Below are 26,966 nucleotides of genomic sequence, written 5' to 3'. Positions count from 1 at the left end.
AAACTGCACATTCCATGGTGTTTCCATTTTTCTAGTAAACAAAGCCTGTCTCCATCTAATCAGCTTCAAAAAATAATTTATAGTTTCAGAACTCTCCAAAAACTTGAACATTTGTATAATGGGATGCTATAGCAAAAAAAAAATGAATGTCAATAAAAATAGTAATAAAGATGACATCATTGACTTTTAAGCAGAAATATTTCATTGAATTTTAAGTGCAGGGTAGAATGTAATTTACCGTGTCCAATCTCTCTTTCTCTGCACCCTACATGAAGTAAAAGGCAAATGGCTACAACGTAGCTTATGGATACGTAAACTTTGGAGCTGGACGGCCTGGGTTCAAATCTTGGTTCAACCATTCCCTGACTTGGGCAAACAAGTTATTTATCTTCTTTGTACCTCACTTGCTTTAACCGTAAATGAGAATAATACCTTATAGAGTGGATGTGAGAGTAAGTGAGTTAATTTAATATACGTAAGCACTTAATGTCAGCACATAGTGGGCACTCAATAAATGTTAGCGATTCTATTGTATTACAATCTTGCAGCAGACCTTTCTTTAGGCTGCTCATTTAGAAATTATGAACTTGTGGCTGGGTGCAATGGCTCATGCCTGTAATCTTAGCACTTTGCGAGGCTGAGGCAAGTGGATCACTTGAGGCCAGGAATTCAAGACCAGCCCGGCCAACATAGTGAAACCATGTCTCTACTAAAAATACAAAAATTAGGTGGGCCTGGTGTTAGGTGCCTGTAATGCCAGCTACTCAGGAGGCTGAGGCGTGAGAATTGCTTGAACCCAGGAGGTAGAGGTTATACTGAGCTGAGATCATACCACTGCACTCCAACCATGGGCAACAGAGTGAGACTCTGTCAAAAAAAAAAGAAAGAAAGAAAGATGAAAGGAAAGGAAATGAAGGGAAGGGAAGGGGGGGAGGGGAGGGGAGGGGGGGGAGGGGAGGGGAGGGAAGGGAAGGGGAGGGGAGGGAAGGGAAGGGGAGGGGAGGGAAGGGAAGGGAGAGAAGGGGAGGGGAGGGAAGGGAAGGGAAGGGAAGGGAGAGAAGGGGAGGGGAGGGAAGGGGAGGGGAGAGGAGGGGAGGGGAGAGGAGGGGAGGGGAGGGAAGGGGAGGGAAGAGGAGGGGAGGGGAGGGGAGGAAAATTATGAACTGGTTAGCCTCCTTTTCCTTTCCCTCTTCTCCTCTCCTATAGCTCACAGCAGCTTCAACTTCCCAGGCTCAGGCAATCCCCCCACTTCAGCCTCCTGAGTAGCTGGGACTACAGGCACATGCCACCATGCCCAGCTAATTTTTGTATAGACAGGATCTTGCCATGTTGCCCAGGCTGGTCTCAAGTGATATGCTGCCTCGGCCTCCCAAAGTGCTAGGATTACAAGCGTGAGCCATTGTACCCGGCAGCTTTCTTTTCAGTACCCAGTATAGTAGGAAATCACGTGTTACCTCATGGAGCAATGAAAAGAACATGGAGTTGAGATCAGCAGATGGATGAGTCCCTGCTCTGCCTCAGTGTAGCCCTCAGTAAGTTGTGCAAATTCCGTGAAGTGCCATACACCTACGAACCTAGGCTGGTGCATCACACAACAATTCTTAATTAATGAAAAATATTCATATCTTTAAGGGGTCCTGGACAATTACTCATAGTGAGCCCTTCCTTTTTATGTCTTTCACAGATCGCAGCAGTAAACAAAACTTTACGATAAATTAGATAAAGAAACGCTCTGCAGGCTTGGTTAAACCAATTTTGAAGACTAAATTCTAACTTTAGGCCAGTTTGGCATCCAAAGGTGTCTCTTTGTAGTTTCAGCTTCCTCTAAGCCAGGAGGAAGTTTCAGGAGACTCACAAGTTACGTAAATGAGTGAAGCAAGATAATACGGAGTGTTCAAAACTCTGGAAAACTGGATTGTGTTGGCCCCATCAAAAAAGAACCCAAATTCAAATGTTTTGTCCAAAGCTCATCTGTGGGCCAGAGTCAGTGGTCAGGTAACCAGACATCAGCCTTTGTTTTCTAAAAAGCTGGTATGCCTAACTCAAGGAAGTTCACATTAACTGGTAACCAGAGCTGTTTTATGCAGCTCTTTGCCCAACTTCTCTTACTAAATTCCCAGATGTTTATTCGGGATTGACCTCTCTCTTGCTTCATCATCTAGCAACCGTGCTAACACCATCCATATCCTGCTGCTGTCAGCAGAAAGGTGCTATAAGGGATATGGCCAGCTGCTCCTAGGATCATTAAAGCTATAGAGGGACTGCAGTCATGCAACATTCATCCAACAGGTATTTATAGAGCTCCTACTCTGAGCATAACGAAATCTCACAAAGGCAGCTAGGGCAGGTTTTTTTCCATTTTTCAGCCCCTATTTTACCAAAAGTATTTGGATTTAGCAAATTAAAACACCCGTTTCCTTTCTTAGTCCTTTGGATAAACTGGTGCCTTTCATTTACCAGGAGCAAAACATTTTTTCCTTGTTATGTATAACTAAAATCACAGCAAATCTGCTTCTAATCTTGTATTTCTGAAATTGCTATGAAGTCATTCTGAACACTATACAAGTCAGTTCAGCCCATATATGTGGAGCACAGGTACTCTACTCAACCATATGTGGAGAGTCAAAGGCCTTTGACCCTTGTGGAGTTTATGATCTAAAATGAACACCTACAGCCGAACGTGGTGGCTCATGCCTTTAATCCCAGAACTTTGGGAGGTGGAGGCAGGAAAATTACTTGAGCCCAGGAGTTTGTCACCATCCCGGACAACATAGTGAAATGTCATTCCTACTATAAAATTTTAAATTATCCAGATGTGGTGGTGCATGTCTGTAGTTGGGAGGCTGAGGCAGGAGGACTGAATAAGCCCGGGAGCTCAAGGTTGCAGTGAGCTATGGTCAAGCCACTACATTAGAGGATGGATGACAGAGTGAGACCCTGTCTCTAAAAAAAAAAAATAATAAAATGACTACCTACGACTCTGGTACATATTAAATGAATATACAAAATTATAATTGCACTATAAGAAGAGACAAAATACACAGAGCTTATTTTAGGATGGTAAAGCTTATAAATCCGTTGTTGAAACAGAGTATGGCGGATACTTTAGTTCCACTTTTCTGTTTCCTCTCAGAAATCAGGTTATTCCTCTCCTTGATTTAGTTAAGGAAACCGAGGCCTGAAGGATTAAATTTCTCACAAAGTCCATAGAGTCTAAGAGACAAGAACTCGGGCTTCTTGGTGGGTGACAAGCCACACTTAGATGGCATCTCCCTTTCTGTACTCAATAGCAACCGCCCAATGCTGGGCCACCAATGAAGCGTCTTAGAACATGTTAAGTGAGAATTTCATGTTAAATGTAAGGTGATGATGAAGAGTAGTATTTTTATTGATTAACTTAATAAACTGAAGTAAAGATTCCGGGCCAGCCACTATCCTAAGAGTCTGGTAACAAAGATGGTTAGAATGAAGTTTATTCCCTCCTGGGGCTCACAGATTCTTGAGGAAGATAGACATGTGAAAAGCAATTACTGCAAATGCAGTCAGTGCTGTAAATGAGGTAGTTGTAGGACAGGACACAGAGGAGGCTTCTGTTTCTGCCCGGGGATATCAGGGAAGACCTGAGTAGGAGCTCACTAGACAAAGCATGGAAGAGCATCTGTGCATTGGGAACAGCATGTACAAAGTACACTGGGAACAGCATGTACAGAGGAGCTAAGAAAGACTGTGGCTTCTTTAAAGAATTATAATTAGTCCACACCATATGCAGAATATTTGCATCAGAGTGAAAGATGTGACATATCTTGAAGGGCCTTCCACACCATGCCACGAAGTTTGGATGATTTCTGCAGGCAGCTGAAAGTCACAAAAGGAGGACTCTAAGGGGAGAGGCATGAGCAGGTGGGCATTTTTATTTTATTTATATACTTATTTTGAGACAAAGTTTCGCTCTTGTTGCCCAAGCTGGAGCACAATGGTGCGATCTCGGCTTACTTCAACCTCCACCTCCCAGGTTCAAGCAATTCTCCTGCCTCAGGCTCCTGAGTAGCTGTGATTACAGGCGCACACCACCATGCCCGGCTAATTTTTGTACTTTTAGTAGAGACAGAGTTTCACCATGTTGGTCAGGCTGGTCTCGAACTCCTGACCTTATGATCTGCCTGCCTTGGCCTCCCAAAGTGCTGCGATGATGGGCATGAGCCACTGCACCTGGCTGGCATTTTTAAATGAATGCTCTCGCTGCCATCATGGGATGAATTAGAGGAAGGCAAGACAGAGGCAAGGAATTTTAGAAAATCAATGAAACAGTACAAGCAAGAAATGATAAGGTGGTGCAATGGGCATAGAATGAGCAGGGATAGCATGGGCGGTTCAGTGTTCCACTGCTTCAGAGTGATGGGAAAGGAAGAAGTTTGAGGTGTCTCTTAAGTTTCTGACTTGGGGAATCAGTTGTATGCTGGTGCTTAACCTAAATACAGAGCAGTTTGGGGAGAAAAAAAATGTGTTGGGATTCAAGATGGGAGGACCATTTCAAAGATGGAAGGAGCACAATCAAGAGCTGGAAATACGTGCTTGAGAATTTTCATCCTGTGGATTGTAGCCAAATCCCCGAGTGTAGATAAGCTTGTCTGGAAAAGTGTAGAGTAGAAAAAGAAAAATAACAAGGACGATACCAGAATGGCCAATATTTAAGAGTAAGAAGAAGAAAAGAAGCTGGCAAAGGGAAATAAGAAGTGGTATGAAAATAGGAGAAAACCCAGGAGAGTGTGTGGTCATGGAAGTACACAGAAGCAAGTGTCAGTGTCCCCGAGAGCTCAGGGAGGACATGGAAAAGGACACAATGAATGTGGAGGGAAGAAAATGCATTTATTTGTTCAAGTCAGTGAATACGCATGAAGCACCCATTGGGTGCATCTCCTATTCAAGGCACCGGGGATAAATCAGTGAACCAAACAGAAAATAAAAATCCTGCCCTCTAGGATTACATTCTAGTGGGGAACACAGACAATAAGCAAATAAATATGTGAAAAATTAATGTATGGAATAAGTGCTCTAAAGAAAAATAAATCAGATAAGGAGGACATAGAGTTCGGGGTGGGAGAGGAATGAATCCAATGTAATAGAGTGATGAAAAGTTTCAGTGAGCAAGTGCAAAGGCCTTGAAATGAAACTGATTTTTTTGCAATGTGTTTCAATCTAGGGACAGCAAAAGCTAGACTGCAATTAATTGAAGAGTGAATGGAAAACAGGAAGAAAATTGCTAATGAAAGAGGAGCAATGGAGTAAATAACTTCTCCAAGAAGCTTGATGCTAAAGAGAAAGGATGAGTTCCTAAGCATTGGTAGAAGAGGCGAAGAAAAAGTAGACAAAAAAAAGGCTTAGAGGCCAGGCGCTGTGGCTCACGCCTGTAATCTCAGAATTTTGGGAGGCCAAGGAGGGCAGATCACCGGCAGTCAGGAGTTCAAGACCAGCCTGGCTAACATGGTGAAACCCCATTTCTGCTAAAAATACAAAAAATTAGCCGGACATGGTAGCGTGTGCCTGTAATCCCAGCTACTTGGAAGGCTTAGGCAGGAGAATCAGTTGAACTCAGGTGGCAGAGGTTGCAATGAGCTGAGATCATGCCATTGCACTCCAGCTTAGGCAACAAGAGCAAAACGCAGCCTCAAAAAAAAAAGCGGGGGGGGAAGCTTAGAAACAGATAGGTTTGTAGGTTGGAGGCTAGGAACCCAGGCTGTGAAGTTGCAGAGGGCTCAGGGGCCATCTTTCACTCTCATCAGTGAGAATGTTGCTCCCTAGAGTTGTGAAACAGGTGTTATCAACTCACCCCCTGCACTAACTTCATCTTTGCTATAAATTAGGAAGAAAGAACAGAACATTTACTCTTTTTTTTTTTTTTTGAGATGGAGTCTCACTCTGTCACCAGACTGGAGTATAGTGGTGTGATCTTGGCTCACTACAACCTCGGTTCAAGTGATTACCTGCCTCAGCCTCCTGAGTAGCTGGGACTGACTACAGACATGTGCCACCACACCCAGCTAATTTTTGTTTTTTTTTTTTTTTTTAGTAGAAATGAAGTTTTACCATGTTGGCCAGGATGGTCTCAATCTCTTGACCTCATGATCTGCCCACCTTGGCCTCCCAAAGTGCTGGGATTACAGCCATGAGCCACCATGCCCAGCCAAACATCTATTCTCAATAGAGCAAGTACAGACATATCATGTGGTTTTGACTGGTTGGGATACAGACAATTAACAAATACATTTGTAGAATTCATCAAAAGACCTAGTGTCACAATTCAAAGGGAAATTGAATCTAGGAACAAACAAAATGTTGGCCACATAGCATGGGATACTCAGAGGATGGTGCGCCACTCATGGGGCCTTTACATACACTGCCTCATTTAGTGTTATCAAGAGTCCTGCAATAGGACATTATTTTTGTAAATGAGAAAACTGAAGTCCACAGTGGTGAAGTAACATGAACAAGCTCATGCAGCTGGGAAGTGATAGAGCCAAGATTCCAAAGACAATGAACTTTCCCCTGTAGCATGCTGCTTGACATACAAAAAGGAATAGGATATACGATCCCTGCTCTCAGAGCTTACACACTATTAGGGGAAAAGATATATAAATAACTGTAAAACAATGAGATGAATGGGAAACTGGTTTATGAACAAAGTATATGGGCATATAGGCCTGTAAATCCATTCCCTCAGGTAGCTGCATATTTACCATAGGCAGGGAAGGAGAATAAAAATGACAAAGGCAAGATAGTAATACATGTCCTTGATGATACAATGAATATCCTTCATTGCCATTTTATTTTTAAATACATATTCATTATTTACCATTTAGAACAAGCAATATCTTACGTTCATAAGGTTATTATGATCCTTATTTGCAGATTTTTTAAAATAAAAAGAGAGTTTAAGATTCATGCATTTAAAGTAAAGTGCTTCAAGATACCAGTACTTTTATATTTTGTGTAAGGAATGTGGGGAAATAAGAATATAATTATAAATATAAACATCTAAACATATAGCTTATTTTGGCATAAATATATACTGGAAGGTCAAATAAAAAACCTCTGGGGTAGGAGCGTGGGGAATGTGGTAAAAGAGATAGGAATGGAAGCAAGATTCTTCTGAATATATCTTTTTAGAGATTTTCATTGTAAACCATGTAAATATTTACATATTTAAAAAAAAAACAAGGCTGGGCACAGTGGCTCATGCCTGTAATCCCAGCACTTTGGGAGGCTGAGGCAAGTGGATCACTAGGTCAGAAGTTCGAGACCAGCTTGGCCAACATAGTGAAACCCTGTCTCTAGTAAAAATACAAAAAATTAGCCAGGTGTGTTGGCACACACCTGTAGTCCCAGCTACTCAGCAGGCTGAGGCAGGAGAATTGCTTGAACCCGGGAGGTGGAGGTTGCAGTGAGCTGAGATTGTGCCATTGCACTCCAGCCTGGGAGACGGTGGGAGACTCCATCTCAAAAAAAAAAAAAGAGAAAGAAAAAGAAAAAACAAGCAAACATTAAAATTTAAAATAGATGGAAATGAATTACCCAAACTCTGTATTGAACTGGTAATATAGTTACACAGAGACAAGAATTTTGAATGAATTTTGAAAACTGTGTATTCTAAGGAGAAAAAGAATTTCAAAGATATATCAAACTTCATATTGTATCTTATTTTTAGTAGTAAATATAGCACTTCAATTTTGTGACTATTTTGTGTATATTTTGGGACAAAGCAAATATTTTGATATTATTAGGAACCAAGGTGATCAGTGTGAGAAAAAGTGTTCAAATATCAAATTATAGAAGCTGATACATAATGTTAAAATCTGAATTGACCTGTGTGTGAAAAGCCACAATCAACAGAGTTAAAAGACAATGCACAGAATGAGAAAAAATATTTATAAATCAAATATATGACAAGTGATTAACATACAAATATATAATGAACTGCAGCTCAATGAAAAATAACTAAGTTTTTTAAATGAGCAAAAGATCTGAAAAGACATTGCCCCAAAGAAGATATACACACGGCCACAAGCACTTCACTAATGATTAGGGAAATACAAATCAAAAACACAATGAGGCAGGCCGCGGTGACTCACACCTGTAATTCCAGCAGTTTGGGAGGCTGAGGCTGGCAGATCACTTGAGGTCAGGAGTTCAAGACCGGCCTGGTCAATATGGTGAAATCCTGTCTCCACTAAAAATACAACTTAGGCAGGCATGGTTGTGCACGCCTGTAGTCCCAGCTACTCGAGAGGCTGAGGCAGGAGAATTGCTTGAACCCAGGAGGCAGAGGTTGCAGTGAGCCAAGATCGCAACATACCACTCTAAGTAAAGACTCTGTTTCAAAAAACAAGCAAACAAACAAACAAAAACAATGAAATATCACTTCACATTCATTAGGAAGGTTGCTATTTAAACAAACAATGAAAAAGAGATGGGTGCAGTGCCTGTATGTCGTCCCACTTGGAAGACTGAGGAGGGAGGATCGTTTGAGCCCCAAGAGTTCAAGGCTAACCTGGGCTACTTGTGAAACCCTGTCTCTTAAAAAACAAAAAGAAAATAACAAATATTGATGAGATTATGGAGAATATTGAAATCCTTGTACACTGTTGGTGGGAATGTACAATGGTGTAGGTCTATGAAAAACAGCCTGGTGGCACCTCAAAAAAACTAAAAATAGAAATAACCATATGATCTGGCAATTCCACTTCTGGGTATATAGTTAAAAGAATTGAAAGAAGGATCTCAGATAAATATTTGTATACCCATGTTCAAAGCAGCATTATTCACAATAGCCAAGAGATGGAAGCGATACCAATGTTTATTGATGAATGAATGGATAAGAAAAATGTGGCATATTTGCATCATGCAATATGTATGTTGTAAATATTTAATGGAATATTATTCAGCCTTAAAAGAAAGGAAATCTGATATATGAAACAATCTGAATGAACCTTGAGGACATCATTCTGTGCAATAAACCATTCACAAACAGACAAATGTTGTGTGATTCCTCTCATGTGAGGTTCCCTAGAGTGCTTAAATTCATAGAAACAGAAAGCCAGAATGGTGGTTGCCAGGAGCTAGAGGAAGACGGAAATAGGAGGGTGTTGTTGAATGGGTATAGAGTTTCAGTTTTGCAAGAGGAAAAGCTTTCGGAGATGGGTTGCACAACAGTGTGAATATACTTAACACTACTGAACTCCGCAATTAAAAATGGTAATGTTTCTATGCATTTTACAATTAAAAACTTTAAAATTGCTTGGCTGCAGAGGGAGATTCTATCTTCACCTTCTAAGGCAGTTTTATCTAAATATCCTTGAAAAGATAGTCCAAAAAAAAAAAAAAAGACAATCAATGCTTGGACCTCAAGTTATACAGAGAAGCAAGAGACCAGTGGAGACGTGCCCATGGCATATACACTACAGTGGTGAGATCTGGCAATTGCCATCTTCATCAGGTGTCCAAACCCAATATTGCTAATAATGTGACAGCTGTGCCTCTTGGTGTCATGCAATAGAAGTACACAGCTTCCTACAAGTGTTCTTGCTTTAAGCCTTCAAACTGAATCTAAGCAAGTCTTACGACATAACTTTCAAGTTACAGGAAATACAGAGAGTAGAGGAATAAGTTAACACTACCAGGAAGCAATGAGACAGATCTCCATTCTACAAGACAACTGGCCCCATCAGTTTAAAAAGTCAATGTCATTTTTAACAAAAAGGTATGTGGGGGGATAATGTAGAATAAAAGAAGGCATAATAATGTGCAATGCATGAATCTTGATTGGATTCTGAATCACAAAAAGAAGGGCTATAAGACGAAATTGAACATGGACTGGATATTAGATTATTTTAGGGAATTGCTTTCTTAGGTGTAATAATAATATTATGGGTTTTTTAGAAGCACAGACCTATTCTGAGAAGATACACTCTGAAGTGTCATGTGTACCTGAAAGAAATCTTCAGATTGTTCAACAACACATGCACCGTACATTGAACTACAGGAAATTGTTTCCATTCAATTTTTATTACAATGTTTTATACTTCAACCTGATAAATAAGTTGGCAAATATTAATGATTGTTTCAGCCTGGTGAGAAATATATGAGTGTTACTGTCCTATTCTTTCAACTTTTTTGATTACTTGGAAATTTTATTAATAAGGTTTTGAAAAAACAAAATAAGAAAAAAGTTTGACATCACATTCACTGAGGAAGTGAATACTACTTTTACCACTTAGTAGCTATATGATGGCAACGATGCCAAGAGAAGTTTCCTGGGATGAGTGCTGCTGGGGGCAGCTGAGGCGGCTTTATTCCATCCACATCTTCCATCAAGAAGGCTTATTGCCACCCACAATAAGAACAGCGTGCTTGGCTACTCTGGGCATACTGCCTACGGGGTAGTCCTGCTCTGCAAGGAGCAGTAAAAAAAAAATAAATAAATAAAATAAAATAACAAAACAGTGTGCTTTAGCCTAAGCCTCCTAAGCACTAGATTCTGGCTCCTAAGGCACACTAACTGGGTGCTATGTGACATGGGTGAGGTGCTTAATTAATTCTCCAAGGACTTAGCATTAAGTAGATCTGAAGAATAAGGAGGAAAGAGTTTAGGATAACTTCCACATTTCTGGCCAGAGTGACACCCCAGGAAGAGAAAGCATAAGCAGCCCTGGAGGGTTAAGAGTTATTTCAGGCCGAAGCACTGAAGAAGGAAAGAGAGACCTTCTCTTTAACAGTGGTATATGGGACCCAGAGCCATCTTATTTATTTTTATTTTATTTTTGAGACAGAGTCTCGCTCTATCGCCCAGGCTGAAGTGCAGTGGCCCGATCTCAGCTCACTGTTACCTCCACCTCCCAAGTTCAAGTGATTTTCTCCTGCCTCACGAGAGTCCTCCCAAGTAGCTCAGACTACAGGCACATGTCACCACATCCAGCTAATTTTTTGTATTTTTAGAAGAGACACGGTTTCACCATGTTGGCCATGCTGGTCTCGAACTCCTGACCTCAGGTGATCCGCCCGCCTCAGCCTCCCAACATGCTGGGATTACAGGGATAAGCCACCACGCCTGGCCTATAGAGCCATCTAATTTAATATTGACCAAATGAAATTTCCTTTTGTACCCCAAGCTGATGAAGAGGAAGGGAGCAATTTTTTCAAATGTTCTATAATGAGCATAAATTACTTTATTTTTAAGGAAAAATTATTTTTAAAGTGGTTCTGTGGTAACAACTCAGAAAAAGCAAAAAGCTTTTTCTTTTTTCTTGAGACAGAGTCTCCCTCTGTCACCAGGCTAGAATGCAGTGTGCAATCTCGGCTTACTGAAACCTCGTACTCTCTGGTTCAAATGATTCTCATGCCTCAGTCTCCTGAGTAGCTGGGATTACAGGCATGCTCCACCACACCCAGCTAATTTTTGTATTTTTAGTAGAGACTGGGTTTCACCATGTTGGCCAGGATGGTCTCGATCTCCTGACCTGGTGATCCACCTGCCTCAGCCTCCCAAAGTGCAGGGATTACAGGCGTGAGCCATCTTGCCCGGCCGAAAAAGCAGAATTTTCATTACAAGTAATTGTATAATACTGAGCGAAATAGTAAACTTTTAAGTTCATACATTTGAACTTTTTTTTGGGGGGGAAGGGAGGAAGGCAGGAAGGGAGGAAAGGAGGAAGGGAGGGAGGGAGGAAGGAAGGGAGGGAGGGAGGGAGTGGAGGGAGAGAAGGGAAGGAAGGAAATCAGGCAGTGAGAGAGACATTGCCGGCCTGGATCTAGAGGTCTACAAGTTGATTTTTTTTTTTTTTGAGAGAAGGAAAGAAAAAGAAAAAAATGAGTAAAGGAGAGGAAGAAAGAGGAAGAGAAAGAGGGAGGGTGAATGGAAATATTGCTTTATTCTGAAAAAAAAAAATGGGTATTAATAATGGCCAATAAATGTTTCATTTAAACCTATGAGTAGGTGTGATGTGGACATTTGAACTTTTATCAATCAATTTATAATAATAAAATGCCATGTGATGTGTTTGGCAGCAGTTGAGGGAGACGCTGTCAACATTGATAGCAGGATGGAGGGGGGCGCCACACTCACCCACACCGGTAGCAGAGGTGGCATCCTGAGAAGACGCAGGCCCTGAGAGATGGCTGCAGCTGGAATGACCAGAGAACCGTCAGCAGGGCGGGGCAGCTGCGGGTATGAACCATCTAGGATCCCCAAGGAAGGGAAAAAATGGCGTGGGGGAGGCTGGAGATCCAATAACACTAGGAGCAAATCCTCCTCCTAACAGCCACAAGATGACTCACCGATTATATTTCCAGGCATTAAAATAGATGAGCTCTGACCCTCACCGGGATTGTTATGTTTGGTTTTTGTTTTGTCAAAGTGAAAAAGAAAAGTTAAAAGTAGAGGAAGACCTGCAATTGTTCCTGCTTCTTATTTCCCCAGCCTCAGTTCCACTTTCAAAGGGCAATCGCTTTGACCTCTGCGGTTTGAAATTCTCCTGATGATCTTCAACTGTATGAATATGAGTAAGCTGCTATTTTGTGACATTATTGACTCTTGCAAGGACTGATACAAAGTCAGCTTAATTCACCCCCGAAAACACAGGGTGTTACAGCACAATTTTTAGTCCTATTGTTTACACCAGTAACTTTAATGTCCTTAAACTTTTGTTTTTAGTTCTATTAAATATAGACAGCACCTCTTGGCTCTCCATTTCATGATAGGAGGAGATTTGAACTGCTACTTCTCTTGAACTCCCCAGCTCTGCTTCTACCTCCAGACTTCTTTTTTAGAAATGAGGCCTCCTTCTGTTGCCCAGGCTGGAGTACATCTGGTACAATCATAGCTCACTGCAGCCTCAAACTCCTCTACCTTAAAACTTTTCAAAGCTGTACTCTCTCACATTTCCATAACAGATAACATTTATATTCCCTTCCATAACTATAAATGTCTTTTTTTCCTTTTTTGAGATGGAGTCTCGCTCTGTCGCCAGGCTGGAGTGCAATGGAGCGAACTTAGTTCACTGCATCCTCTGCTTCCCAGGTTCAAGCAATTCTCCTGCCTCAGCCTCCCAATTAGCTGGGACTACAGGTGCAGGCCACCATGCTCAGCTAATTTTTATATTTTTAGTAGAGACAGGATTTCACCGTGTTTGCCAGGATGGTCTCGATCTCTTGACCTTGTGATCTGCCTGCCTCAGCTGGGATTACAGCATGAGCCACCGTGCTCTGCCTAAGTCTTCTGTAAGTTGGTTCTAATAGACAATAACCAATAAGCAGCATTAACATTATGAAAATGTTGGTCCACAGCAGAGCCAAGTAGTATGCTGTGATTGATTTTCCTCGGTTTGATCACAATGTCTCAACTCTGTGCTGCTCAGTTTCTCAAAATCATGGTTTACTTAGTTGTGGCTTTGCCCAGTATTTTGTTGAAAGAAGAAATCTGTGCCATCTTACCCATTCTATTGCTTGGAATATTTTTCTTTTGAAAGCCCATTGATGACTCAGTTTAACTTAATTCGTTTGTATCATGATTTTCTTGTAGAGTCTTTCAGAAAATAAAATTTCTAGGTGCTTATTTTTATTTTCTTTGCCTGAAGTATATCTTCAAGTTCTTCCAACTGTGTGTTCCATGAAATACCTTTGTTTCTTGGATTCCCTATCCTTGCTCAGATATGAACTGATGGCTTAGTAACCCACAAAACTGACATTCTGGGTCACATCTGCTGTAGCCCGAATCCCATGGCTTCCTCATGGAACTTTGCTGTTTTACTGGAGTCTATGCTCTAATAACTCCTCAAGAAAAGGTGTCTGAAAGGTAAGCTTTCTGATTCTTTGCATGTGTAACAATGTCTTTATTTTGCCCTCACATGTAATTTGACTGGATAGAGGTGTCTCAAGTTGAAAATCATTTCCCCTCCCGAACTTGGAAGCTATTATTCAACCATTTTTATTCCATTGTCGCTGATGATCAATCTAACGCCAGCATGCCTTTCATTTCTTATAGAAGTTTGTGTTCCCCTGTTTCTGGAAAGCTTTCCAATAGCTGGTCATTTATTTACCAAATTTTATTGAGCTCCTACTCTATGGCAGCCACTAGGGCTAGGACCTAGGGACACAATGGTGAAGATCAGATTATTTCTAATGAAGTTTCCCACATGCCCACCAAAGGCAATGCTTGAGGCATCTTCCTTTTTCTCAGAGGCAGAGACCAAATTAGCTTAACTTTGAAATATAGAGATTTTATTCTTACAGCTCCAGAAAACTGGGCTAGGTAGATAGTGAACATGTTAGACGCTGGTGTTAGATGTGTAAAAATGATGGAGAAGAACATAATTTAACAGGAAATCTTTCTGTCTGTTCAAAGTGTTTTCCTCTACTTTCTACCTTTCCCATATCTGTTTTGGTCTGTGTGACACTGTAGAACAAGTGAGCATGTACCCTTTGTCCTCAAAGGTTGGGATGCAGGCCTGTGAACCTGGAAAGAGAACAAAGCTTTCTAGTATGACAAAGAAAATGAAGATTAACAAGTCTGGTTTCCTCTTCCTGACATCAGCAAAACCAGCTGTCAGAGAGCTCTGAATAATCTACCCCTCCTATTCCTAAAGGTGATTAATATTAAAACACTGCCAAAAGGACTTATATTTTGATTTTCAATTAAAAAGACACAAATGAAGGGGCAATGCAATAAATATGAGAGAAAAATTTAAAATTATAGTATTTGCATTTGTGATATTTTTCCCATTGAATTCCACTGTCTCTGGTGGTCCCTGAAACATCACCAGCGGGCCGTCATCCTGATATCCTGAAAAACTCTAAAAGGAAGAAGGAAAACACAATCTAAAAGGCAGGGTGGGTGTGACAGTTAGATCACCACGAAACAGGAGGAAAGTACAGCTAGTCAAGGGATACAGACAAGTCATTAAAGTCCAGGGTTGAAAGGAAGTACATGAAATTGCAGAATGCCCATGTGGTAACTAATGACAGATTTTTTTTTTTTTTTGAGATGGAGTCTTGCTCTGACACCAGGCTGGAGTGCAGGGAGCAATCTTGGCTCACTGCAACCTCTGCCTCCCAGTTCAAGTGATTCTTCCACCTCAGCCTCCCGAGTAACTGGGACTACAAGCACGCACCACCATGCCCGGCTAATTTTTGTATTTTTAGTAGAGACGGGGTTTCACCATGTTGATCAGGATAGGCTCGATCTCTTCACTTGTGATCCACCCACCTCGGACTCCCAAAGTGGTGGAATTACAGGCGTGAGCCACCATGCGCGGCCAACAGATTTCTAATAAAGGAACAAAACATCCAGGTTCTTTTGTTTAGCCCTTACTGCCAAACAAAGCAAATTGCAAGACCAGTCAACATTTCATCAAGCAGCAGAAAGCTTCCTTCCATTGAGAAAAGCTAATAGAGGTGTCTCTTCATAGCCTCTTACTGCAAACAAAAAGGGCCAGTTTTCTCCTGATGTTTCTGCTATTAGAGAAGACTTGTGTATCGGTCGTGGTGGCTCACGCCTGTAATTCCAGCACTTTGGGAGGCCAAGGCAGGCAGATGACTTAAGTTCAGGAGTTCAAGACCAGACTGGCCAACGTAGCGAAATCCCGTCTCTACTAAAAATACAAAAATTAGTCAGACTGGTGGTGGGTGCCTGTAATTGCAGCTTCTCAGGAGGCCGAGGCACGAGACTTGCTTGAAATCAGAAGGCAGAGGTTGCAGTGAGCTGAGATTGCACCATTGAACTCCAGCCTGAGTGACAAAGAGACTGTCTAAAAAAAAAAAAAAGACTTGTAAAGTTTGTGACGACAGGGTGGGAAGAGCATATTTAGAATAATATATCAGTGCATATCCTAGCCAATCCTGTTACTCTCCCTGAACCCTGAACCTGATGTCTTGTATGTAAAGTGTAGCAGACTGAAAACACAAACAAACGGGATTCTAAATTTCTAAAAAGGCGTATTTCCTCTGTTTCTTTCTTTAACTCATTCTAATTTAAAAAGCTTAAACTGTAAAATTGTAAACTGGTCTACCTGCTTTTCGTATTCCTAACGTTAGTCAATGCATTTGCTGAACAACGTGACAAAGTTATGTTTAAGAACATACATGCACCGATTCCCCCACTGAGGTCTCTGCTACCAGTTTGGTCCATTAATACATAATCAGCGTCCTGGTCCCAGGTAGCGGCATGATCAGCATCTACTGCCCATTTCCTCAGGAGACAATACTTTCCTTTCCAAAATGTTTACTGTTTATTTGCTCAGAACAGATGGATCTTCACTTGACCTACTACCTGAACCACCAGCTTCTTACATTATCACTTTAAAGCAGACTTAATTCATATAATTTTGTGACATCACCTGGAATCAACTCTAATCTGAAAGTTCTTCTGGAATATCTGTGGTATCACCATTTCTAAGCAGCTCAGCAGTCTAACAGGCATAATTAACTTAGCTAAATACAAAAACTATTTGATACTGCCTTTGTAAGAGTCAAATTATTTTTTCTTTTTCTTTTTTTTTTTTTTTTTTTTTGAGACAGAGTCTTGCTCTGTCTCCCAGGCTGGAGTGCAGTGGCACAATCTCAGCTCACTGCAATCTCTGCCTCCTGGATTCAAGCAATTCTCATGCCTCAGCCTCCCGAGTAGCTGGGACTACAGGTGCACACTGCCAGGTCCGAATAACTTTTTGTATTATTTTAGTAGAGATGAGGTTTCACCGTGTTCCCCAGGCTGGTCTCGAACTCCTGAGCTCAGGCAATCCACCTGCCTCGGCATCCCAAACTGCTGGGATTACAGGCGTGAGCCACTGCTCCTAGCCAGGAGGCAAATTCTTAATGTATTTATAACTTCATAAACTGCAATTCACAGTTATGACACCAAGTTAACTTTGCTCCACCCCTTTTTAGTTTAGGTTCCAGATTTCTGCTTCAGGTTGGAAACTGCCAATGCAATGTTCAGAGCATGTCCTACTCCAAAGTCACATATTATCTTTCATATCCACGTATGACAGACCAAGCCCCATTTGCTCTTGTTTACATTTTATTATCATTGTTATTAGTAATAAACCAATAGAAATTGAATAACAAAGGAAAAGCTCGAGATAAATAATTTCTTCCTTGTGACTTGAAACACATGCATACACACACGTCGTCCTCTGTGTGTGCTACTTCATCACATTGTGTCCTATGGCACAAATAGTTACACAAAAGTCTACAGAACTTGAGTTGCAGACCCCAGCTGTGTAAAGCTCAGGCAGACTCTCAGTCTAGATTACCAGCTTCTCCACGCTAAGTGTACTTGTGGTTTCATCCTCTTCATTTGACCCAAAATATCCTGGGAGGTCCAGCATCCTCTGCTCAGCCTCAGTGAGGCCAAATGACGTATTGTCATAGAAGGCAAACTCGGGGTGAGCCGGGAAGCTTTGACACTTGTCTTTCCCACACTGAGAAGGGCTCAGAGGACTGACCCTCTGGTAGCTATCTTTGGGGGATATGGGAGAAGACTGTTTCCTTGAGATACTCTTCTGACTGGGGGACGGTCCCCGACGAGCTCTGTGAGGCTCTGTTCTCTCAGTTCCTGCCACTAATCCTGCCTGGCGATCCCCAAGGTCTGGTTTTCCCAAGGGCTGCCCCAAAGTGTAGCATTTAGGGAGAGGGCTTAATGGGCCACCGGTTCCACCTGCCCCATGGGAATGCTCCAGACTCTCAGGAAACAGGTGGGCGTCTCGACTCGGAGGCCTAGATCTGTCGTCTGTCTGCTCCCAGGTCCGCGTCCTAGAGCTGTAGGCGGGCGTCTGCCGTGGAGTCAGAGTGGACATGCTCCTCTCTCGGAACGGCCGGGCCTGCCTGGTTTCATGGAAACTCGCTGTCCTCCTGAAATGCGCGTTCCTGGCATGGCTCCTCTCGGACGGGCCCCCTCTGCTGCCCACGTGCCTCGCCTGTGACTTGCGGATCAGAGTCTGGCTGGGGCTTATGGCACAACTGGCCTGCGTCACACTTAGATCCGGCCTGGAGGGAGGCCTTTCCCCCGCGCTGACCGCAGGCTGCTCCAGAAATGGGGATTTGATCCGGAACTTGTTTGCTGCAGCTTCTTCTGGGCTTTCCAAGTCTAAGGGGGCGCTGGCGGCCGCGTCAATGGCAGTGTCTGTCAGGGGACTCTGAGACACGTGGTACACTTTCGTGGTTTCCGTCAGACCTTTCTTTTTCATCTCCTTTAACTGCTGCTGGGCGAGGCGGTAGCTGAACAGAGGGGGGATTATCTTCTGGGCGTTGGACTGGAGGCTCTCGCTGCCAGAGGCATCGTCCTCGGGAGGCCCCAGCCCGCTCCGCCTGTAGGTCAGAGGGATGCCCGTGTCCCCCGGACTCCCCGTGGGCCCGTCTCCCCCATCCGAGAAGCTCCCGCGCTGCTCGCTCAGCTCGCAGATGTTCTCCTCGTCCGAGTTCTTCCGGAAACCGGGGGAGTGGAGGGAGCTGCGTCGAGCAGGGGTGCTGCACTTGGCGGGGCGGCCGAACCTCCTCCACAGCGTGATGAGCACGGTGGCAATGATGATGAACAGGCACAGGGATATGCCAGTGACAGTCACGATGCTGTTGGACTTTGCTGGACCCTGGGGCTGAAGAGGAGATGGGCTGGATGGCTGGAAAGCTGAAAACAAACAAACAAAAAAACACAAAAACAAAAACACAGAGGAACAGTTTTTTGTTTTTGTTTTTGTTTTTTGAGAGAGAGAGAACCTCACTCTGTCACCCCAGCTAGAGTGCAATGGACCCATCTGGGCTCACTGAAACCTCTGCCTCCCAGGTTCAAACAATTCTCCTGCCTCAGCCTCCTGAGTGGCTTGGATTATAGGCATGTGCCACCAAGACTGGTTAATTTTTTTGTATTTTTAGCAGAAACGAAGTATCACCATATTGGTCAGGCTGGTCTCAAACTCCTAACCTGTGATCCGTCCACCTTGGCTTCCCAATGTGCTGGGATTATAGCTGTGAGCCACTGCACCTGGCCCAAATACATATTTTCTAGTATTGTTTGCTCTGCACAGTTTTAAGGTATCTGTGTCACTTGCTCGAATTATCTAGCAGTTCTGGAATGAAGGAACATATAAAAGGACTGGGATTTCTGGTCTTACATATGGATTTCTACTGGCAGCTGAAGCTAAACAGGATCACCAAAGGAGAAACACTGCACAAACAGAGACCTACAGAAGCAAGGTGACCTGCTAAGCCATAATCAAGGTGACTCTGTGCTCACCAGCTCCTGCTAGAATTGGCCTCCAAGTTTCCACACAGAAGTAGCATGTAGAAATTTTCAAGGTAAAAATCAGTGTTCACTTAGGATAATGTAAATGTAGTACCTAAAGTTAAATGTACTCTGAGAGGCACATCAGAAAATACCAAGTATAAAATGTGAAACGCAAAATGATTTAGGCAGGCCAAATTTAGGTACCTAAATTTGCACATCTTAGGAGAAATTAATGGATGAAAATGAGATGTGGCAAAATATAACACAACTCATCTCACCCTTCTAATATCCAGAAACTGTCTTTCCTAAGTGTTAAAGCCTCTGCGTTCTCACTCTTCTATTTTCAGTCATCCACTCCCCTTCCTACCTTCTATGTGAGGCGGATTTTTCTTCTTTTTCCCTGCTTGCTCAAACTGGTTTGTCCCATGGTCATCAAAATGTAGGCACCACCTGGAGCCTCTACCTGTACTGCCACTGAAACACCTGGAAACGTGAGACCCTGAGCTCCCAACTCTTTCTGCTTTGGTCACCTGTCCTATGGCTTTGTTCCCATGGTTGTATCACCACCACCGGCTCTTCATCTTCTCCACCCGTCCTCCCACTATCCCCTAGGGGACAGCTGATTACAAATTCCCCAACATTCCTCACTGATCCACAAAACACTGCCTTCACCTCCTTGTCCCACCTGAAGCCAGGCTACCCTGCAGGGCCTGGTTTCCTCCAGTCCTCTCAGTGGAAGCTGTCACACATACTTTCTTTAGAAGTAAACAGGGCCAGCAGCAGAGTGTGCTCCTCAAGCTCATTCCTATTGCTATTTCCAACCTGCGCCCTTCACCTCCCTAAAAAACTTCCACTCCTTTGATGCCTATGCCATCCTGGCAAACCACCGTTCCACCCCTCCCTCAACACCATCAGCTCCCAACCTCCTGCTAGCCATCAGTCACTCTAGCACCTGGGTCCCAGCCTCCCTCACTATCCCAGAGCTTGGAGCATCCAGGTGACTTCAGGTCCATCCAACATATGGTACCTTCCCACTGTCTGCTCCTCTTCTAAAATGTGAAACTGCTCAACCTGCTCTCTATCTGTGTTCACTATTCTCACTCACTCACTATTACTAAACTGAGACTTCTGATTCTCCAGCCCTCCATTTTCTCACATCTGCCAGACGCTTCCTAGACTCACTACCACCCCTAACCAATTTAGAACTATGATTCATTACTGAAACCACTTTCCTTCCAACAACCTCAATTCTCTCAGCCTCTAATACTGAGCTATACCCCTTCCCCTGCTCTGCAGCAGAAGTCCAACCCTAGACATGTGAATTCCCAGCTGCTGCACCCAGGTCTTGAGCACGGGTGAAGGAAATAACACAACCATGCAGGTCAGTACCCCCACACAGTCACAGCACCCAACCTCACCTGCCCACAAATCCTTCAGTGGGTCCCCTACAACACCTGCTCCCAATTTCACCACTTCCTTAAGCCCCATCAATCCACTTCCTTAGCACTCTAGTAGGACACACACACACACACACACACACACACACAACAGAAGCCATCAGGCAAGTCCATGCCTGGCTTCTTCTGTCATCCTCCCCTGCCCCATAAACTTATTAGCAGCCACACCTCTATTTACCTTTTTTCCACATGATCAGTGGGAGAACTGTCCTCCTATAAAAGGTGAGGCCACAAGCAAATACTCCCTAGGCCTCCCTTGTCCAGGGTCCCCTCTGCAGCAAATCTCTCTAGCTACTCCTCTATGTAGCTCCTTTTCCTCAGCATAGAAACATACTTGAGCTCTTCTCACTTTATTTTATTTTATATTTTTTTGAGACAGAGTCTTGTTCTGTCACCAGGCTGGACTCCAGTGGCACAATCTTGGCTCACTGCAACTTCTGCCTCCCAGGTTCAAGCAATTCTCCTGCCTCACTGCCCAACCCCCCCCCCCACCGCCCCGCCCCAAGTAGCTAGGCCTGCAGGTTTGTGCCACCATGTCCAGCTAATTTTTGTAATTTTAGTAGAGATGGCAGTTTTACCATGTTGGCTAGGGACGGTCTCGATCAACTGACCTAGTGATCCACATGGCTCAGCCTCCCAAAGTGCTGGGATTAGAGGCACAAGCCACCACATCCAGCCAGCTCTTCTCACTTTTAAAAGAACCTTCTCACACTCTCAGCCATATCTTGCCCCTTGTCTTCCTGGTCATGCTTACTGAAAAGAAGAGTCTGCCTTGCTTACTGCTCCTACATCACCTCTGTCTCCTGCAACCTATCCCCAATATTCCAATTAAACAGCTGCCACCGAGGTTATGAATGACCTCCCAATAGTCAAATGCAAAGGAGTTCGTTTCGCATCATTGGCCACTGTTAGACAGCTCTTCCAACTCTCTCTCTCCCTTCTGGTTTCAGTGAGAATATTCACTTATGTAAATTAGAGAGAATAGCATAGATTTTAGCTCCAAGGAGAGCTAGGTTCCATTCCTGGCTCCATTAACTCTACCATCTCCATTGGCTATCCCACCACCTCCAGCTCAAAATGCCCGAGACTCACCATCTCTGCCTAGAACATGTGCTTCCTCTGATATATATAATCTCAAAGGAATGGAATCACAGTTCCCACAGTTGCTAATTCTAAAATCCTGGGTTTCATCCTTCATGCCTCCTTCGCCATCACTTGCCACATACAGAGTCTGAATCCTCCTCTCCCTCCATCACAATTGCTGGCACTTCATTTTGCATGTAGGTTACTGCAAAACTCTTTAACAGGTACATCTGCTGCCATGCCTAACCTTCTGATTTATACTCCATGCTACAGCCAGATAGAGATACCACGAAAACACAGGTCCCAACCTTCAAGGCCCCTCAGGATATGCACCCCGTTTTCTTGGTTGGCCTCATGTCTCCCACCCCTCCCTGGCACACTATCATCCAGCCACATTGAACTACTTTCAGTTCTCCAGTTCTCTTACTGTGCCATCTTCCATGCCTTCGTTCATTGCTCTCTTTGCTAAAACCCCCATTTTCACCTACTTCACCTGGGGGAAACCACAGCTCTCCAATTTCAACTCTAATACTACCTTTTTGGCCAGGCATGGTGGCTTATGCCTGTAATCCTAGCACGTTGGGAGGCTGAGGTGGGCAGATCACTTGAAGCCACGAGTTTGAGACCAGCCTGGCTAATATGATAAAACTCCATCTCTACTAAAAATACAAAAAATTAGCCAAGTGTGGTGGCACGCACCTTTAGTACCAGTTACTTGGGAGGCTGAGGCAGAAGAATTGCTTTAACCCGGGAGGCAGAGGTTGCAGTGAGTTGAGATCGTGTCACTGCACTCCAGCCTGGGCAACAGAGCAAGACTCTGTCTCAAAAAAAAAAAAACAATAATTTTTATTTCCAGTCTCCTCCAAGACTGGAAATGTTTTGAGCTTGGATTATTACTCCTGAAAGCTTCTATAGCAAGCTCTGGGTACATTTGTAACTGTAGGCCCTACAGTATTGTATAGTATTAAGCCTGTTTATGTGCCTTCCGAGCTACTATAAGCCCCTTCTAGACAGTCCTATCTTATTAATACATTCCGAACCACGGTCACAGTGACTTGCATAGTTAGTTCTCAATAAACACTAGTGATTCACTCTTTCATTATTAAAAAGGCAATAGCAAAATGATCAATATTCCAACAGATGGAACATAGGTGAAACGACAATTTAATTGTACTGCTACTCTCTTATTGAACACGACAGACCAAATAATGTACAACTACAATCAGACCTTGGCGGAAGAACATTCTTTTAAAGCCAAACCAACCTCTGAACTCCCAAACAAGTGAAAACAGTTGAATGATGACAGACTTGTTCCCTGATGGATCACTTCCTTCAACTCCAGTGGCTCCTCATGACAGGGGTAGCAGCATTGCCAGGACACACCGTGAACCTCTTCACTTGAGTTTTTACTTATCTTTTACTTATTTTTTCTTTTAAATTTTCACTTATCATTTTACTCTGGCTGGCTTCCTTTAAAATCATAGCTGGAGAAAAGCCCAAAAGCTGCTGGCCTCACCCATCTCTATCTCTAGTTTTTCCTGTTTCACATGAACTAAAGGAGATGTGTTGATGTTATGCAGCCAGTGAATTTATATTTACATTTCCAAAGAATGGAAAATAGGTTGACTAGGAAAGAGAACCCTTGGAAGAAAGGATCGTTTTTATCCACATAAGCAATTATCTGAGGACCACTTACAGTAGAGGCAGGCGAGTCTGTAGGACTTACTCTTCTTGCTAACTTAAAATGTACAATTTCCAGTTCCCACTCAGTATTAAAGAATTAAGATGCTAGAATATGACATAATATCACATTTCTTAAAAATGATTGTTAATTCCATTTTGTTGAGGCTTCTTCTAGATAGCCAAATTGTCCTGTATATAAAAGCAAGGTATTCAGGATAGGTAGCTTGGCAAGGAGTCACATCTAGTGACCGCCACTTTCTAGCTTCATGATCTTTGTCAGGCCACTCATCCTCTCTGTCCCCGAGAGTCCTCATCTGCAATGTAGAGCTAAGACTGTGCCTACTTTATGTGTGCAGGGCTCTTAGAAAAATGCCTGGCAGGCAGTAAGCTCTCAAGAAGTCTGAACCCAGCCCAACTATACCTACTTTGTGGAATTACTGTCAGCCTGAAGTGAGATTATGTGTTTTAAGTGTTGCCACATGGCACATAATCAATAACGGTAATACCAATAAATACCTATTTTCGTCACATATAAAAGAATAGCAGTCACCAGTGGCCACTGAGTTTAAATGCATGAGTGTTATGGAACTCAGATATGAAATGTCTGCATACATGATCCCATCCCAGAGTTGAGAGGATGAGGTATATTTGAAGGAAGTTATAGACACAGAAGGTCTGTACAAAGTGGAGAGGACTTATAAAGAGAAGAGGAGACAAAGAATAGAGCTTTAGGAAACAGAATGAAATATCACTGAAGAAATAATGAATTCAGGGCGGGACTTATGAAAGAAGACAGGCAGATGGAGGCCTAAAAGAAGAGCCTGTGTCAGAAGCTACAATAAGAAAAAAAAAACAGAAGAAAGAATAATATCCTAAAAATGATGGAATGAAGGGAACAAGGCCGATGATACTGGGTGGGAAAATAATAGAGCCGCAAGGAGTTTAAAGGCCACAGGTGGGGACACTGGCTGAGACGCTGCCAGGTGCCTGTGGTTTGGGCCAAAATGTACTCTGAGATCTGAACACAGAAAAGCACGTAACTCCTCCAGATCCCAAAGAAACAAGGAACTAAGATGGTCTTTTAACCTAGAATTGGAGAGTATGAGAAGACGGGACTTGACAGAACTTTAAGAGTCAGGACCAGAGCAGAGGCTGGCCAAGTCAATGTGGACTGTCCGTCAGGAGGCGAGATGGTGTGTGGGAAAAGCGGTGACTATTCAGTGTGTGACTCGTGGTAAGTGAACACGATTCAGCTCCATAAGCTGGGGCAAACCCAACTGAACCATGCGAGCAACTTACCTATAGGCCATTTACACCAAATACTCACTGACCAGCTATTAGCATGTGCCTTGAAGATGCTTGGAAGATGCAGGAAAGGCCAGTCCCCAGGTGAGAGCAAGAAGAAATGTCCCTCTGGGAAGGGGCGGTAAGGAACAACTTAGGCCGCAGGGGATTAGACAGGGAGTCTTGCCCCATTCTGACAAATACTGGTCTATGTGGTCCCCCGGCTTTTCTGGGTTTATAGGGAGAAAACTTAAGGAAAACTGTTTTTCCACAGTTTCGGTAGGGAAAAACAGGGAGAAAAAAAAATCTTATGAAGAAATGGTTCCTTCTACATTTTTTGCATTTTTAGAAATGATTTAATATTTCTGAATCCTTAATATTTCCTTATCATTTCCCTGTCTTCTACAGCGGTAAATCCCATCATCTCACTGGTAAGCTACTCTCCGAGCTACTCCCAGTCTTAGAGACACTAACGTATACAGGGCTAGTACAACCAACAGCAATCACAGAGCATTCATGAGTCTACTCTTGACCTCAGACTCGTAACTCTCGGGCAGACCTGGGTTCAATATACCTTCTGATGAAGGATCTGAGGAGAGACTCCTGAAGGAAGCAAGAACACCTACCAGCACACTCCTCCAGGGAACACAGGGAGGTCTCCAAGGGCATTCCAGGGCAGCCGGGTCTGGTTGGGAAGGAAGTGAGACACTCTCGGCGACGCTCTCTGACACCATCCCCACATGTGGTGCTACACTGGCTCCACGGCTGCCACAGTCCCCAAGTTTCTGCAAGGATATAAGTTATGCTTTTAACGCTAGTTCATTTGAGAGTCAGTATGTAACTGCACCCAAATGAAACAGCAAAACTCAAATCTCAGGTCTTGAAAAGTCTGTGAGTAAAAGCATTCCCAGATGTAGAAAGCTGAAAAGAGTTGCTCCTAACCTAAAAAAAGAAAAAAACCGTATAATTTACAAAATCTTAACCTTTCCAGAACCCACCAAAGAGCTAAAGTCACAGGACAACTAACTATCCTGCAATATAAGAAAAGATAGGATCCTCCAAAAAAAATGAGATGCCATTCTTGTTTACCAGGGGCAGAGTTCACCTAAAAATGTCATGAACTGCCAAAAGTCTAGTGGATTAGCACAGAATATAGAACCCCTATGACTCATATACACAAGCAGAATTTATACTCACTTGCAGGATCTTCTCCACAGAGCTCATCAAGTACAAAAAGGACTGAGGGCAGGTACCAGACAAGACAAAGCCTCCCTCATGGCAGGGGCCCAAGGAGGGAAGGGGCAGCCTTGAGGGAAAGACACAAAACCTCACCTAGATCCTCTCTCCATTTCCTTTCCTGAATAAAATCTTCAACCACTTGGGAAAAGGCCTCAAACCCTATCATCCTAAGAGAACCAGCTGATATCAACTGCTTCTGGAAAATGGAAAAAGAAACTCCTTCACCCTTGGGGAAGAGCCAAAATTATCCTGGGCCCACCCAGACTATTAGAGATCTTCTACCACTGGGGAGGAGCAGGATCATCAGAAAGTCCCCACTTCTGAAACGTAGGAACACAGCACTTGCCTAACACTGAGGCTGAACTAGTACAGGAGAATGCCTTCCCTCTGCTCCAGGCTAGCAAGTGCCAAGTATCAAGTAACAACAGTCTACTTCTGAGGAAGAGGCAGAGCAAGAGATGAAAGCTTCTCTGATGTACAGGTTCACAACCAAAGCTGAGGGTGGGACAGAGCATGGAGGAAACCCCTATGGTGATGCAATGCCTGCCCTAAACACAAAGTAACACTAGAAAAATTTCCAATGTGATAAGCACTGAGGGTAGCCATAGCAATGGTAAAAACCCAGACACAGTTCAATTCCTTACATTAACCCAATACCCACATTAAAGGCCCGACAAAAACAGACCTATGACCATTTCCAGGCATAAATACATCCATGTCTACAGTTTCAAACAAGGTGTCCGGCTTTTAACTCAAAATTATTAGACACAATAAGAAGGGGAAAAAAAACATAAAACTCTCAAGATTCAAAGTAATCACGATAACCAGACTCAGATGTGACCCAGATATTAGACCTGTCACAGAAAGAATTTAAAATAGCTATGATAAATATGTCAAAGACTTCAGTGGAAAAGGTGAGCAAGATGCATAAACAGATGGCAAATTTCATCAGACAG

The 26,966-nt window shown here is 43.2% G+C and overlaps 1 protein-coding gene across 15 annotated transcripts in view; it reads right to left on the bottom strand.

Moving 5' to 3' along the window:
* Positions 1–17,044: 17,044 nt before the first annotated feature.
* LOC100410213 (thrombospondin type-1 domain-containing protein 1) overlaps positions 17,045–26,966 on the bottom strand; it is a 28,329-nt gene continuing 18,407 nt past the window's right edge. For 5 of the 15 annotated variants that reach the window (XM_078352720.1, XM_078352639.1, XM_078352971.1 and 2 more), the window contains exons 4-6: positions 25,398–25,556; positions 24,787–24,900; positions 17,045–18,667 (exon numbers count right to left, since the gene is read on the bottom strand). In XM_078352720.1, coding sequence (XP_078208846.1) covers positions 17,289–18,667; positions 24,787–24,900; positions 25,398–25,556 — 1,652 coding nt within the window. In that variant the 3' untranslated portion in view covers positions 17,045–17,288. The remainder of the gene's footprint in view (positions 18,668–24,786; positions 24,901–25,397; positions 25,557–26,966) is intronic. The other 10 variants (XM_078352823.1, XM_078352739.1, XM_078353043.1 and 7 more) reach the window with 2 other exon arrangements.

Source organism: Callithrix jacchus, chromosome 1 (assembly GCF_049354715.1).
Source record: "Callithrix jacchus isolate 240 chromosome 1, calJac240_pri, whole genome shotgun sequence".
NCBI classification, from domain to species: Eukaryota; Metazoa; Chordata; class Mammalia; order Primates; family Cebidae; genus Callithrix; species Callithrix jacchus.
The sequence above is the reverse complement of the archived record's forward strand: the minus strand, read 5'-3'. Positions and strand labels throughout refer to the sequence as shown.